The sequence below is a fragment of the Chaetura pelagica genome, unplaced genomic scaffold, assembly GCF_000747805.2.
Source record: "Chaetura pelagica isolate M959 unplaced genomic scaffold, ChaPel_1.0 scaffold112, whole genome shotgun sequence".
NCBI classification, from domain to species: Eukaryota; Metazoa; Chordata; class Aves; order Apodiformes; family Apodidae; genus Chaetura; species Chaetura pelagica.
The window spans coordinates 3232251-3247345 of NW_009952798.1; the positions used below are offsets into that span (position 1 = coordinate 3232251).

At 54.2% G+C, this 15095-nt stretch overlaps 2 protein-coding genes across 2 annotated transcripts in view; one reads left to right on the forward strand and one right to left on the reverse strand.

Annotated features, from left to right (window-relative positions):
- Positions 1 to 4020, forward strand: part of LOC104386290 (chromosome unknown open reading frame, human C10orf54) — a 12618-nt gene extending 8598 nt beyond the window's left edge. Inside the window, exons 6-9 of the mRNA XM_009994874.1 lie at positions 994 to 1101; positions 3011 to 3038; positions 3541 to 3719; positions 3983 to 4020. Coding sequence (XP_009993176.1) covers positions 994 to 1101; positions 3011 to 3038; positions 3541 to 3719; positions 3983 to 4020 — 353 coding nt within the window. The remainder of the gene's footprint in view (positions 1 to 993; positions 1102 to 3010; positions 3039 to 3540; positions 3720 to 3982) is intronic.
- Positions 1 to 15095, reverse strand: part of CDH23 (cadherin-related 23) — a 188905-nt gene that overhangs the window by 27846 nt on the left and 145964 nt on the right. The window contains exons 29-36 of the mRNA XM_009994895.1: positions 14646 to 14781; positions 14064 to 14452; positions 13870 to 13971; positions 12511 to 12513; positions 11090 to 11239; positions 10417 to 10545; positions 10164 to 10292; positions 8519 to 8746 (exon numbers count right to left, since the gene is read on the reverse strand). Of these exons, the coding sequence (XP_009993197.1) occupies positions 8519 to 8746; positions 10164 to 10292; positions 10417 to 10545; positions 11090 to 11239; positions 12511 to 12513; positions 13870 to 13971; positions 14064 to 14452; positions 14646 to 14781 (1266 nt within the window). The remainder of the gene's footprint in view (positions 1 to 8518; positions 8747 to 10163; positions 10293 to 10416; positions 10546 to 11089; positions 11240 to 12510; positions 12514 to 13869; positions 13972 to 14063; positions 14453 to 14645; positions 14782 to 15095) is intronic.

Consider the following 15095-nt stretch of genomic DNA (forward strand, 5'->3'; position numbering starts at 1 on the left):
CACAAGCAGGTAGGAAGAGACAGAAAGGTAAAGGGTCACAGGAGCCTTTTGAACCATCCACTGCTGTCCTGAGCCCATGCCTCCTTGCCCTGAGCAGAAATGCTCCAGCAGGGGAAACCCAAATCTTGCTTGAGCACTCAAATGACATGAGGCCCCCCCCACCACTGTGTCTAGACACTGGACACTTTGCTATGCAGGTGGTTTCTCTGTGGGTTGCTCTGTCTGCCCCGTTAGCTGGCTGCTAAACAGGTGGATTTTTGCCCAAATTGGCTTACAGCAAGGTGGGGGGCCAGGCCAGGCATGAGAACCTGCACCATCCTCCCTGTGAGCAGTAATTTCCAGCTCAGATGCTCAGCCCTAGATGCTGGGCCACCCTGTCCTGCTGGGCAAAAAAGAAAAGGGGGAAAAAAATCCCACCTCCCTGCCCCAAGACACAGCCAGAGCAAGAGGCTGCTTCCTCAGATGGATGTGCTGGGCAGGAGGGCTTGAGGCAAACCTGCCCTTGATTTAGGCAGCCCTTGACCCCACCACAAGCTGTCCCACATCGACCTTGATGGCCACAGATGTGCCTATGGCTGCCAGCCTTTCTGGGGAGCCTCCACAGTAGAGCTCTCCAGGGACACGTTCGTTAGCAGAGGCCTTGGGTAATGAGCCCATTTTTGATGAGCTGGCCATGGATCAGGGTGGGTGAACTTGGAAATCACTGAGATCCTTTCTGCTGAGTTCACAGGGCCTTTATCAGGCTGCTCTCCTCATATCTTGAAGACCAGTAACAGCCCTTGAGGTGTCCTCCAGCAGTGAAGGACTTTGGTCAAGGTCCTAAACCAGCAGCTCAGAGCTTATCTCTGCAACAGCCCGTGCTTCCCAGTGCTTATCCCTCTAGGAGCAGACCTCCCGTGTGTGTGTGAGTTGTATTGCATCCAGTGTGGGGCAAACACTGGTTTGCTGCCCCACGTTTCCCCCACGGCCCTGAGGAATCCCCTTCCCTTGCAGATATCACAGCTGCCGCGCTGGCCACGGGCGCCTGCATCGTGGGCATCCTCTGCCTGCCCCTCATCCTGCTCGTCATCTACAAGCAGAGACAAGCTGTCAGCAACAGACGTACGTACCCTGCCCTCATCTCATCTCCTGGGATGTGTCCCTGTGGCCATCAGGAGGCAGGAAGTGTCATAGGTTTGGGCTGGAAGGGACCTCAAAGATCATTAAGTTGCAGCCTCCTGCCACGGGCAGGGACACCTCCCACTAAAACGGGGTGCTTCAAGCCCCATCCAACCTGGCTTTGGGCACTTCCAGTGATGGGACATCCACAGTGTCCCTGAGCAACCTGGGCCAATGTTTCACCACCCTCATGGTGAAGAAGATTCTGCCAGGCCCCCTTCTCCTGAGCTTTTACCTCCCCATCCACTGAGGGAGCTGGCTCATCCCTGCCTCCAAGCCATAGTTTTGCCTTCTAAGTGGTTGAAAAAGCATCAGCTGTGCTTTTCCTCCTCTCTTCTTTAAAAAGACCCTTTAAAAATGTCTATGGCAATAGGAGCGCGTCCAGAGAAGGGCAATGGAGGTGGGGAAGGTTCTTGAGAACAAGTCTTAAAAGGAGTGGCTGAGGGTGCTCATCCTGGAGAAATGGAGGCTGAGGGGAGACCTTGATTTCTACAACCACCTGAAAGGAGGTGGAGCCAGGGGAGTCAGTCTCTTTCCTCTCCCAAGTGAAAAGAACAGAACATGAGCAAGCAGCCTCAAGTTGTGCCAGGGGAGGTTCAGATTGGATACTGGGAATCCCAAAAGGGTTGTCAGGCCCTGGCACAGGCTGCCCAGGGCAGTGGTGGCACCACCAACCCTGGAGGGATTTAAAAGCCCTGTAGATGTGGTGCTGAAGGCCACGGTTTAGTGGTGGCTTTGGCAGTGCTGGGCTACTGGTTGGACTTGATGATCTGAAAGGTCTTTTCCAATCAAACTGATGCTGTGATTGTGTGACTGCAGCAAGCCAGGTCTCCCTCCTCTGCCTCCCCAGCAGGCTGCCAGCTCCAGCCCATGCCAGGCTCCCAGGGGCTTCAGTAATGAAGCAGAAAGAGGCCCCACCTTAACCAGCAGAGCTGTTTCCTCAGGCCTCGGGCGAGCTGGGGCCCTGTGGTTTCTCTCACCAATCCCAGTGGGTGGCTCTGAGCAAACCCTCTGGAGAAGTGGTTTTTGCAGCAGCAGCAGCAGCCACGGTGCCAGGCACTGGAACGGGAACTGCGCCTTCAGCACCCATCCCTGGCTGAAAAGCCTGGCTCTGTGTGTTCATGCACCCATTTGGCCTCAGCTGGGGTGCAGCTGCCCCTGCCCCGTGCTGCAAAGCATCACCTGGGTGCTACTTAACCCGAGAGGCAAGGCAAAATCCAGGTGGATTTGCTGCTGGAGTGTCTCACACCAGGCTCAGCTTAGAATCACAGAATCACCAAGGCTGGAAAAGACCTTGAAGATCATCAAGTCCAGCCTATGACCAACACCACCACATCAGCCAGACCAAGTGCCACATCCAGCCTTTCCTTGAACATATCCAGGGATGGTGCCTCCACCACTTCCCTGGCAAGTCCATTCCAACTTATTTCCACTAGCACAGTCTGGGCCAAAACTGGCACTTGGAGTGGTCACCGTGCAGCCACTTGGCACACCCAAGGGACAAGGGTTCCATATCTGCTGCAGCAAAGGGGATGAGGAAATAAAAAACAGGGTGCTGCCCTTGTCTGGGGCAGCCAAATGCCAGGGTAGTGTGGGAGGGTGTCCCAGGTGGGTGGTGGGTGCATCCAGGCACTGCTTTCCCCCTCCTTCAGAGCTTGTGGTTGCGGTCTGGGAGGAACCTGGGCAGTAAACCTGGTGGGAGATGGCAGGGATGCAGAGAAGGGGGCTTGGAAACAACAGGGCTGATGCTAAGGAAGGGGGAAAGGAAGGGAGGAATGCAGAGGAAGAGAAGGAACTGGACAGGGATGAGACCAAAGAGTGCAGTTCATGCCAACGGTTTTGTCTTTGGCAGGTGCCCATGAGCTCGTCAGGATGGACAGGTGAGGAAACCCACAGGCTTCCAGCTGCCTTCAACCTCCTTGCACCTCCTCTGCCCAAATCCTGGACCCTGCCAGGGGCTTGTCCTCTCCTCCCCTAGAAGCCAGAGTGTACCCTGAGCCTGGCAGAGCAAACGGGATGCTGGTGGCACCCACGCCTGGGGTCCTGTCCCTTTCTGGAAAGCCACTGTTTCTCTTCCCTCCCTCTGAGTGGGAAATGCCTCCTTTCTTTTTGCCTGGGCATGCAGCTCCCCACGCCCTAGGAGAGCTCAAAAACCAGGGTGCCTTTCAGCTAAAGCTTTTCCTCCTGTCCCCAGATCCCTGCTTGCCAAGGTGCCACTGCCTCAACTTGCTCCCCGTCCCGCTGGGTTGTTCCCAGCCGCTCAGCCAAAACCCCCCTGAAAGGATTTAAAACAGAACCAAACCAAACCAAAGGCTGCTGAAATAAAAAAAAAAACCCAAAACAAACCTGCAAATCCCTCACACCCCTCTCCTTTCCCCACAGCAGTGCCCAGGGCATTGAAAACCCTGTCTTTGAGGCAGTCCCCTCGGAGCCACGACCACGACCCCAGCTCACCTACATGGCCAGCAGGCAGCCCTCCGAGTCCGGCCGGCACCTGCTCTCTGAGCCCAGCACCCCCCTGTCCCCCCCAGGCCCTGGGGACTGCTTCTTCCCAACACTGGGTGAGTGACTGGCAACACTGAGCATCCCACCTGCTGTGGGAGGGGTGGGAAGGGGCAGCTGGAGGTGGCGTGAAGGGGAGAGGTGTGTGTGGAGGGGCTTAAATATGGGCTGCGAACTTTGCGTTTCATGGGACACCAAGTCCCAGGGCTTTGAAGGTGGGAAGGAGCCCAAGACCTCTTGTTTTTCCATGGAAGAGCAAAGCTTGGAGGAGGATCTCTACAGCTGCAAGCTGGGCTAACACCCTTGCTCTGCCCTTTTCCAGATCCTGTTCCCGACTCACCAAATTCCTTGAAAGAGTGAAGACCCTGGAGGAAAGCACATCCCCCAGACACAGCCAGGAGAGGCCAAGAAGCCACCACTCTGTCCTCACCCTACCAAGACCCCCCAGACCCCTAAGACCCCAGCCACGGGCAACAAAGCCTTACAAAGAGCTGCCAAATGTGGGAGCCCTGCCCTCACCTCCTCTCCTCGTTCTGCCCCAGGGCTGGGAATGAACCTCTTGTGCTCGGATTTTGGATTTTTCACTGCTTGTTCCTGTGGAGAACAGCTCATCTTTTATGGACCAGCTGAAAACCGGGCAGGCAGGGAAGGAAGGACCTGCAAACCTCCCTGAGGATTTAATTTATTGTCAGGGGGATCGAGCTCTGCCAACATCAACCTGTTTCTGCAGCTTTGACTGAACATCCTCTCCAGGAGCGGATGGTAAAGTACTTTATCCACTGCAAGACAAAACAGGGTCACTGGCCAACCCTGTAACTACCTTTTTTCTTTGCAAAACAGGAAGGGGAGAGGCTCCCTGCTGCTGACAGAGCCCTCCTTCCCCACCAGCTTTCTGAGACAGCCCCGGACTTGTGAGCTGGCTGCCTTTTCAGCTGGAGGCACGTCGGGAGGAGCCTTCTTTCTGCTGCAATTTTATCCCGGGATTGGGATCAGAGGAATTTCTCTGTTTGCTTCATTATCAGTGCTGATTAAAAGCAAAAAAAAAAAAAGGATGTTTGTGGGGTTTGTTGGTTGGTTGTTGTTTTTTTTTTGGTCGGTTGGTTGTTTTTTCTTTTCAAACAGGAGTGTAAATTAGAAAGTTCATCTGGAGGGTGTAGGAGGATGTTTCAGGGATGTGGCTGAGAGGCCCTACAGAGAGGCAGGGAGAATGAAGTGGGTGGTGGGAAGAACTCTGACTGACTTCCCCCCCATCCTCCCATGCCTTCAGCCATGCCAGGGGAGCCTGCAATGCCCTAGGGAATGCAGGTACCCTCAGAGCATCCTCCCTCCCAGCACAGCATCACTTATTCCAGAAGAAGCTCCGGGTCAGGTTCCAGAGTGACTCAGCCCCTGGCGAGGAGATAAAACCTCGTGGTGGACACTATTACTCAAAGGGTGTGTTTGGTTTTTGTTGGTTACTGTTTGGCTTTTTTTTTTCCTCTTGCTTTTGTTTTTAGTGTAAAATGGGGAAAGAAAATAATACATTGCTGCTAGCCAAACATAAACATTAGTCATAGCAAACCAGCATCAGACCTGAGCAGCAGCGATGGGGATCAGTGCCCAGGCAGGGCATCCTGGGCAACATGCCAAATTCTCACCCTACCCAGCTGGAGGAAACGGTGTTTGCCTCTGCCAGGGGCTGGGGACACCCCAGCCTGATGCAGGATTTGATTAATCCACTGGTGGCTTCAGCCAGAGCTAATTCAAGACAATCCAGTTCTCCCCATCCCAGCAGCTGCAGCCGGAAAGGCAGTTTGGGGGGTGGTTTTGCCTGCCCGAGGGTCCCAACCACTTTCCAACCCTCTCCAAGCCTCTGTTTGCTAATGAACGTACTGTATGACAACAGATGAAAGCTTTGTTGGGAACAGGTTTCCCCCCCGTGCTGGCTGAATCCCAGTTTTTGGGGTGGCCTGTGCCAAAGGCAGGCAGAGGTGAGCTAAGCAGCCACGTGCTCTGCCAGGGGCACTGATGTGGGGCAGGGGGCGGCATCAGGGACTGTGTCCCACTTGGAAAGCTCACCAGAAGGACAACAGAAGATTTTTAGGGGAAAGAGGTGATGGGTGGGATTGGCAGAGGGAGGTGCAGCCACAGGCTTGTGCCAGGTCAGACAGTGCCCTTGTGACCCCTGCCATTCCCACCCAAGACTTTCCAGTTGCAGCTCAGCAGCTTGGGAAGGTGACATGTTTCCTGACATGTTTTGTGGGTTTTTTTGGGGTAAATTTTACCATCAGCATTTTTACCCTTTTGCCTCTTTATTTCCAGCTCCCAGGAGGATGGCCAGTGTTCCTTGTGCCCTTGCTGTCCTGGGTGTCACAAATCACCACAGGACTTCCAAGTCCTTCCCCAGCTCTGGCTCTTCTGCCTCTCCCATACTCAGAAGGCCAAATCTTGAGGCATAAACGAATTACAAACAATAATTGTGCATCATTGCATCAGCCTAGACTTACTTGTGAAACTGAAGTTTCTTGTAGGTGACAAACTCCTGACAGACACAATTTCATCACCCAGGCACGAGGCCAGCAACCACCGAGTGACATGCAGGACAGCCTTTCACAAGAGCTAAGTGCCCTCAAGCTCCAAAAAGGGCTGAAATTCCTCTCTCTGCTCAGGAATTGGGTCATTGGAGACTTTGTTTCTTTGGGGTTTTGATGGCTGCTGGCATCACTGGCCTGGTGGTGACGCAGCAGAAACCTGGAGGTCAAGTGAGGCTGCTGGGACACCACTTCAGCAGTGTGAAGCTGTGTCACTTGTCCTCCTCCAGGAAGAGAAGAGGGCATTGCCATGGCAATGGCATTTCCAGCCACATTCCTCCATCCACAGCAGTATCAGTGGAGTTCCCAAGGTGCTGGGGCTGATGGGGACAGATGAGGGAGGAAGTGGTGGCATCGGATGCTGCAGCTACACCAAGCTGACTCCTGCTCATTTTGGAGCAAGAGCCTCACCCAGGTTTAAGCTGCAGTGGCTTCAGGAAAGGATGGTGATGCAGGCGTGTGAACTGCTGGGGAGGGTGGAGTTGAGGAGTGTGCAGAGCCTGAGGTGGGAGCTGGAAGCCACAGTTTGCAGCTCTGCCTGCAACCTGCTTCCTCAGGAGGTAGCACAGGGCTTTGCAGCCAGAGCTGTGCCAGGGGAGCAGGGCGATGGGGAGGAGATAGCACGCGGAGGTGGGGAGAGGAAGGATGGCAAGGTGGGTATCAGGCCTTTCCCCTTCACAATCTGCACTTGCTTGGTGTGCCCAGGGATTGGGCATCTCCCCGCGGAGCTGGGGGGTTAGGAGGGACTTGGGGTTGGGAAACACCCCAAAGGTTATTGGCTGCCTTGGCTCTCCCACACCAGAGTCCTCCTGAAAGGCACCAACGATGAGACTCACCGTTTATGGAGAGGGGCAGGAGTGAGGGAGAGAAGCCAGGCTGCAGCAGATGCAGGCACCCACCTGGCACTCCTCACTCAAAAGTGAGGTGGCACCTGCTCAGACCCTAGGGTGCTGGAAGGGCTCTGGTGTCAGCCTCCAGCTCCATGCCCAGACCCTGCTCCTCGTGGGCAGGCTGCTCCAGGTGGGTGTGATGCCACCAACAATCTGCCCAAATCTCACACCACAACTCCCCTTGGGGATCCTTACCAGAGCTCATCTCATTTGCAGGCACCTGAACAGACATATGTGGGTCCACTGCAAGCTCAGCCCTGGTTGAGCTGCTGCTCCAGCCACCCCCTGCCCTGAGATGGGTGACAGCAACACCCCGAGACCTTTCAGACCTCGGCACAAAGAGCAAGTGGGCAGAACAACCCCTGCAGCCTAGGACCAGGTGCTGAAGGAGGCTCTGATTCACACCAGACAAGTTTGGACCCTGGGAATGTTCAGTCTGAGGAAGAGGAGGCTGAGGGGAGACCTCATCAGTCTCTGCAACTACCTGGAAGGTTATTGTAGAGAGGTTGGTGCTGGTCTCTTCTCACAGGTAATCAGTGACAGAACAAGAGGGAAGGGCTTCAAGCTGCACCAGGGCAGGTTCAGACTGGACATGAGGAAAAATTTGTTCACAGCAAGAGTGGTCAGAGACTGGAACAGGCTGTCCAGGGAGGTGGTGGAGTCACCATCCCTGGATGTGTTGAAGGGTCGTTTGGATGTGGTGTTGGTGGAGATGGTTTAGGGACGAAGTTGGTAGAGTAGGGATGATGGTTGGAATCTCAGAATCACAGAATGTCAGGGGTTGGAAAGGACCTCCAAAGACCATCAATTCCAAGCCCCCTGCCAGAGAAGGACCAAAAACTAGGCCAGGTCACTCAGAAAGGCATCCAGACAGGTCTTGAAAGTCTCCAGAGAAGGAGACTCCACAACCTCTCTGGGGGGGACCCTCTGCTGAGCACGTCCCACAAAACACTGCACAGTGTGTGTGTCCATGGAGGAGCTTTTCCTAAGGAGCCCTCCAGCTGGGTTGAGGTTTTTGATGAGCACTCAGCTCTGTGACATTCCTCAGGGCTTTGCACAAGGAAATGTCAGGAAAGTCCTCTCTAAACCAGGCTATGAACGAAGACATTCCAACCACACAGAAAGGAATTAGGGCTTTGTGGAAAACGCAATCTAAAGACAGTTTGGGTTGTGCACAGCAAGACTCACCCACACGTGCTTGTTTTCTGGAGCTGCAACGAGGGGCTTTTCCAACCTGAATGGCTCTATGGCTGATTCTATCATTCCATGACCCCAAGACACAACCAGCTCACCAAAACATCGCTCCAGTGCCTGCTCAACCTCTCCATGCCAACCTCCCTTCCCACAGAGCTGCCCAGCTCCACCTTCCCCCTTGCCAACCCCTTGGGGGGGACTCACCGACAGGGAGGGGTTGCCCTCATCCTCCACAGTGACCACCAGGCTGTAGAAGCTCTGCCGCTCGCGGTCGGGCGGGGAGGGTCGGGTGGCGATCTCTCCCGTGACACGGTCCATGCGGAAGGTCAGGTCCTCGTTCCCACGGGTGATGTAGTAGGAGAGGACACTGTTGAGGCCAGCATCCCGGTCGGTGGCACGGACCTGGACCACGGCAGTTCCACCACCGACGTTCTGGAGAAGGTACAAAACGCATCATTAATAACGTGGTTCCTCCACCAGCTCCCGTGTTTGCAACGCTTCTTGCAGATGGGGTTTTGATTTAGTGAATGTAAAAAAAAACAACTAAAAAACAAACCAAGGCTACTTGCTCAGCTGCAAAGCAGCCACAGGCCTTGGCAATGAAAGGCTCTGCCATTTGCTTGAGTGCTCCCATCTTTTTTGGGGGTTTGGAACTCTGAAATTAAAGGTGTTTTCCCTGGTGGGTTTTCAAAAGAAATGGCGATCCAACTAACAGGTGATGTTTGCTTTTAAATCACCATAGTCAGCTCCAAAATTGCACCTCTTTTTTAATGGAATCATGGAATTTTTCTGGTTGGGTAAGACCTTTCAGATCATCAAGTCCAACCATTAACCCAGCCCTGCCAAGGCCACCACTAAACCATGTTCCCTCAGCACCACATCTACACAGTTTTTGAACACCTATAGGGATGTTGATTTAACCATCACCCTGAGCAGCCTGGGCCAGGGCCTGACAACCCTTTTGGGGAAGAGTTTGTTCCTAACAACTTGAGGCCACTTCCTCTTGCATCTCCTGGTTGTTGCAATGAACCAGGTTGGATTCCCTGCAGCAGAAAGCTGTTAGGTCCTGTCTAGGCTGGCACAGCCTGGAAAGAAGTAAAACACAGCATGTGTGCAAAGGTGAGGGCAGAGTGATGAACTCAGAACTTGGCTAATTATTTTTGGATGGTCCCATCAGGGGGAAAATCAAACCAGAAAATTCTGTTCTCCAACCAGCCCTGAACACACACTAAATAGATAAGAAAATCCTAACAGGGCAATAACTTTAATGCAAAGCTATTAATCACCAGCAGCACTTCCTCCTGGCTATTACTCATATTTCATTTTTCATCATCAAACTGAGAAACCCCCCCCGGTCCAGGAATTAAACTGTCAGGAAATAAGTTGTCTTTTCTCATGCCTGATTGTGTTTTATTGCTTAATTATCTGGCTCTTGCTGAGCTGCTTCCTGAAAGCAATTCCCATTCTGCATCGTGCAGCCTCTTGTGTCACTTTGGTGGCATTTCCGTGGGTTTTGTAGCCATTCTCCTTCCTGCTGGTCCTTGCAGCCTCATGGGCTTAAGTTGCCTGAAGAGCTCTCTTCTAGCCCAAAACTAGGTCAACAGAGGTGAGGGCTTGCAAGGGGTCATCAATCCCTAAATCACCCAAGGTGAGGTTTGCAAGGGGCCATCAACCCCTAAATCACCCTAGGTGAGGTTTGCAAGGGGCCAGCAACCCCTAAATCACCCAAGGTGAGGTCTGCAAGGGACCACCAACTGCTAAATCACCCGAGCTGAGGTCAGAGCATCTGCCCTGTGGTCAGAATTCACCTTGGGAGGATGGAAGGAGAGGAGCAGGGCTGGGTGCTCACCTCGCTCACGCTCACGTTGTAGCCAAAGGGGCTGTCAATGATGGGAGGGTTGTCATTGACATCCAGGATGTTGACCCTCAGAGTGTGCTCCTTCCTCCGAGGAGGGACGCCAGCATCTGAGGCTTGGATCTGCAGTCGGGGATGGATTTGGGGGGGGTGGTGGTGGAAATAATATTAATAAAATTGCTTCTAAGCTCATAACCCCAAGAAAACAGCCTTAAGGAAGGGGTTCACGGGGTGGTTTGGTGCTTACCCGTAAGGTGTAGTGATCCAGCAGCTCCCGGTCCAGGGGCCGTGCCACAAACACCTCTCCATAGGTGTTGTTGGTGGTACGGATCTCAAAAGCCTGGCCGATGTTCCCTGATGCCAGGGAGAAGGTCACCTGGGAACATCACGAGGAGAGAAAGAGAGAGAGGAGACCCTGCAGCAATAAACCCAGTGACACCTTCAGGAAGTCTCCAGGCATTTTCCTGCCTGTTGGGTGTGTTGGTTTCTTCCAGCCACCCGAAAGTAAATGGGACAAACTTGGTGTCCTCCACAGCCCTCATATGGCGCGAGCAGAGTCTGGTATGAGGGAGATGGGACCTCGTTAAGGTGGGGTAAGGAAAACAACACATGTTGGAGAGCTTCCTGCTCAGCCTGCCAGGAGAGCCCACAGCTGGTTTTCAGATTGCTGGGCTCCTTTTGACACGTGTGTCACTGAGCTTTTTGCCCCAGACAGCCCAAGGACAATGATTTTCCTCTCCTGCTGCACCACTCCAGCGGGGAGCACCAGTACCCACTGTGTAAAGCCCCCCAGAACTGCTGGTATCGACCACCAGGGTTTGCTCTGGCAGAAATGGGGTTGGGAAGGGCCGTTTCTGCCTCAGTGAAACACCAGCACAGCCTCAGGGGCAGCCCCATGGCTGCTGGACTCTTGTCCCTACCTGCCCGTTGCTGCCTGCGTCGGGGTCACGGGCCAGAACCAGGGCCACCCGTTTGCCAACAGCAACGTCCTCTGCCACGCTCACCGATGAGTCGGAGGTGATGTCAAACTGGGGGCTGTTGTCGTTCTCATCCAGGACTGTGATGGTCACCTGCAGGCAGGGCAATGGGGCTCAGGGAGGAGCCAGCCCCCTGCCTATGGGGCGTCACACACCCCTGGCAAAACTGCTGCTGCACCCCTCTGAGGTGCCAAGGGTGCTGCCCGTCCTGCATGGGAATGGGTGCAGGTGTTGGAGCCCAGGAGCTGAATCAGAATCACTGACTGGTTTGGGTTGGAAGGGACCTGAAAGATCATCCAGTTCCAACCTCCCTGCATGGGCAGGGACACCTCCCACCAGTCCAGGTTGCTTCAAGCCCCATCCAACACTTCCAACACTGCCAGGGATGGGGCAGCCACAGCTTCTCTGGGCAACCTGGGCCAGGGTCTCACCACCCTCACAGTGAAGAATTTCTTCCTAATTTCTCCCTGAAGCTACATCCCTGTCTGCAGCAGAAGAGGAGCAGGAGAAGGCATGCTCAGGAGAAAGAGGACAAGGGTGCTGCAGCTCCCAGGTAGCAGGTTTTTCTACAGAGGATCCCACTGTTTTTTATCCTCATGCTTCTTTTTTTATCCTCTTCTTCTTTTTTTTTTTTTTTTTTTTAAATCCACAGAGCAACTCCCTCAGCTATGGGGTCACCCTTTACTGCTCAAGATTGTCACAAGCAGTAATTTCATCCCTGCTCCCAGCACTAGAGGTTGGGCAGGTTTTGCATTAAAGCCCAGCAGGCACAAAGAAAACAAGAGCTGCACGTGTTTAACTACACCAGGGCAAGCTGGGCACAGAGAAGACCCTCCTGGGAAAAGGCACGTGGGCAAGTGGAAACTGGGCAGGAGATGCTTGGAGGGGCAAACCACTGCAGGTGACCAGGGACCAGGCCACAATTAGCCAGAGGAAATGCTCTCATCTGTGCTTGTTCTCCAAGAGACTCAAGGCAACACAGAAATGAGAGAGGAAGAGCCTTTCTGTTCCCGGGGCTCTATTTCTGGGTGCCCCAACCTCCCAGGTGCAGCCAGGCTGAATGGGACAACATCCCAGAGGAAGCCAGGGAGCCAGTCATGTGCCTCAGGGAGCTTCAGTTATTGTTGCCACTGAGTTCAAAACAGAGAGCCAGGAGCAGGGAGAGCCTGTTCAGCCCCTGTGATCGATCCGGCAGCTGCTGTCCCGAGTGCCAGAGCAGTTGGGATTGCTGGTGGCCAGCACCGTGTCCCCAAGGGGTGTCACAGAGGCTGGTGGTGGTGGGATGGTCCCTCCCTGCAGCTCAGTGAGGAGTTCGGGCTGGATCCTGGCCCCCAGGGTGATGCCAGCAGGACGGACACGCTTACCTTCTGTTGGAGGAGAGCAGAGGAGGGGGGGAGGAAAGCAACAAACAAAGAGCCAAGAGTTAGTGGGGGGCAAGGATGTGTGGGCATACACAAGGAACTGGCCCCACATCCCAGCATGGCAGCATGGGGGGGCTGCAGGTACCCCCCTGTGGTGTTTCAGAGGCTCCTCCGTTTGTGCATTCATAGTTGTTTTTTTTCCTAGATAATCTTGGTGGATTTCCCCTCACCCCAGGAGAGGCTCAGCCAAGGGCACAGCAGGGGGCAAGATAGCAAGGCCACCACTACCATCCACCACCCTTTGCAGAGGCAACAGATGCACCACAACATGAGAGCTCTGGAAAGGCAGAGCACTGCCTGTTGCTATGGCCCAGCCTCTGGTTTCAATCCCACCCCTCTGGTGGGATTCTCCCTGCACTCATCTGCACTCTTTCTGTGCACTCTTTCTGTGCACTCTTTCTCTGCACTCTTTTCTGAATTCTCTCTTCTCCCTGCACTCTTTCTCTGCACTCTTTCTCTGCACTCTTCTGTCTTCTCTTCTCCCTGCAGTCTTTCTCTGCACTCTTTCTCTGCGCTCTTTCTTTGCACTCTTTCTGTGCACTCTTTTCTGTCTTCTCTCTCCTCCCTGCACTGTTTCTCTGCACCCTTTCTTTGCACTCTTTTCCATCTTCTCCCTGCACTCGTCTGCACTCTTTCTGTGCACTCTTTCTCTGGACTCTTTCTCTGCACTCTTTTCTGTCTTCTCTTTTCTGTCTTCTCGTTTCTTCCTGTGCTCTTTCTCTGCACTCTTTCTCTGCACTCTTTTCTTTCTTTTCTCTTCTCCCTGCAGTCGTCTGCACTCTTTCTGTGCACTCTCTCTGGTGCTCCTCCAGATGGCCCAAACCAGCTGAGTTTGGGGAGTGCCAGGGAGCTGCCCTGCCTGAAGCACAGGGAGCAGGCTCACCCTGGAGAGAAGAGAAATGTAAACCACCTCCCTGCTTGGCTGCCTGTGAAACTGCCAAATTTAACCCTCCTAAACCACCCTGCAGGAGTTCAAGGCCCTCAGATTTACCTCCCTTGAAACTTTTAGCTCTGTAAACCACCTGCAAAATCTATATTTTTGGGGTGGTTTGTTTTGGTATTGTTGTTTTTTGTGGGTTTTTTTCCTGGTGGTTGTTCTGAGAAATCCCAGAAGCTAAAAGGTGCCACTCAGTGCATACTCAAACACAGGGTTCCCCCCCAAACTAGGGTCTCCAGACCCCAGTGGCTGCAGCAGAGAGGACAGCTAGGACATGCTGTCCCATGCCAGAGGATGAGGAAGGTGACCTGAGGTCAGTTCTGCTCGTGCAAAGGGTGGTGGGGAAGTGGTTAGAAGCTACTCACCACCGTGGAGTCAACCTTTGGTCCTCCATCATCAGCCACCACCGTCAAGGTGTAGAAATCCCCTTTCTCTCGATCCACCTGGCCTTTGACAGTGATCACACCCTGCCAAGGATGAACAACAGTCGTGTTGCCCACAGACAACGCAGTCCATGGGGGGCAACCAAGCCAGGGGGAACCACACTGTGGCTGCTTACAGTGATCCCGTTGATTTTGAAGAGGGAGAGCGCCTGGGCGTTGGTGTTGGGGTCAAACTTGTAGGTGATCTGGTTGAGGTTGTCGATGGATCGGGCCTGGACCCGGAGCACCTCGGAGCCCAGAGGGATGTTCTCCATGATCACGGCCTCGTAGCTGCTGTTGGAGAACTGTACAGCCTCATCCAGCTCGTCCAGCAGGCTGACGTACACGCTGCAGAAGCCCTGGTTGTTGGGGGGTGCCTGGTCCGTGGCAGAGACGTTCATCAGGTAGCTGGTTTTGGTCTCGTAGTCCAGGTAGTCGATTGTCGTGATGAGGCCCGTGCTCTCATCAATCTCAAACTTCCCTTCAGCACCTGACAGGATTTTGTAGCTCACCAGACCACCATTCCCTGGGGCAAGAGCAGGAACCATGATGGCACCAGCTGAATCAAAGTTGGATCAAGCATCCCAAAGAAGCTGGCACCACCGACGCTGATCCATCACCATGGAGCAGAGCCCACCCCAGGTGGGGATTTCAACCCCGGGAGCTGATTTCACCACTCCCCCCAGCCAGCTGGGTGGTTTTCATCCCCAGCTTCCTACCCGTGTCTCGGTCGGTGGCCCGGACCACGGCCACTGAAGTGCCTATTCCCGCCGTCTCCCGCAGCCCCAGGCGGGAATACTGCCGCTGGGTGAACACCGGCACCTCGTCATTGACGTCCTCCACGTAGACAATCACCTGCCAACCCCCCCCCCCAGAGGAGCCACGGGTGAGCTGGGTAGGCTTGGGAACCTCGGCCAGCCGTTTACACTTGCGAGGGGAAACTTCTCCCTCATGGCACTCATCTCCTGCCCAGGAGCAACGGGAGCTCCACCGCGGGTACCACGGGATGGAGAGTGAACACACAGGGTTTCACATCCTAGGTTTCAACCAGGTCGAGTGTCTCAGCCCTTCCCTGGAGGTACAGGCTGCACATGAATCCTTCCTTGGTGCTTTGGGATCCCCTGCTCAAAACCTTGCAGTCTGAGACACCCCCCTCCCCCCCCCCACCC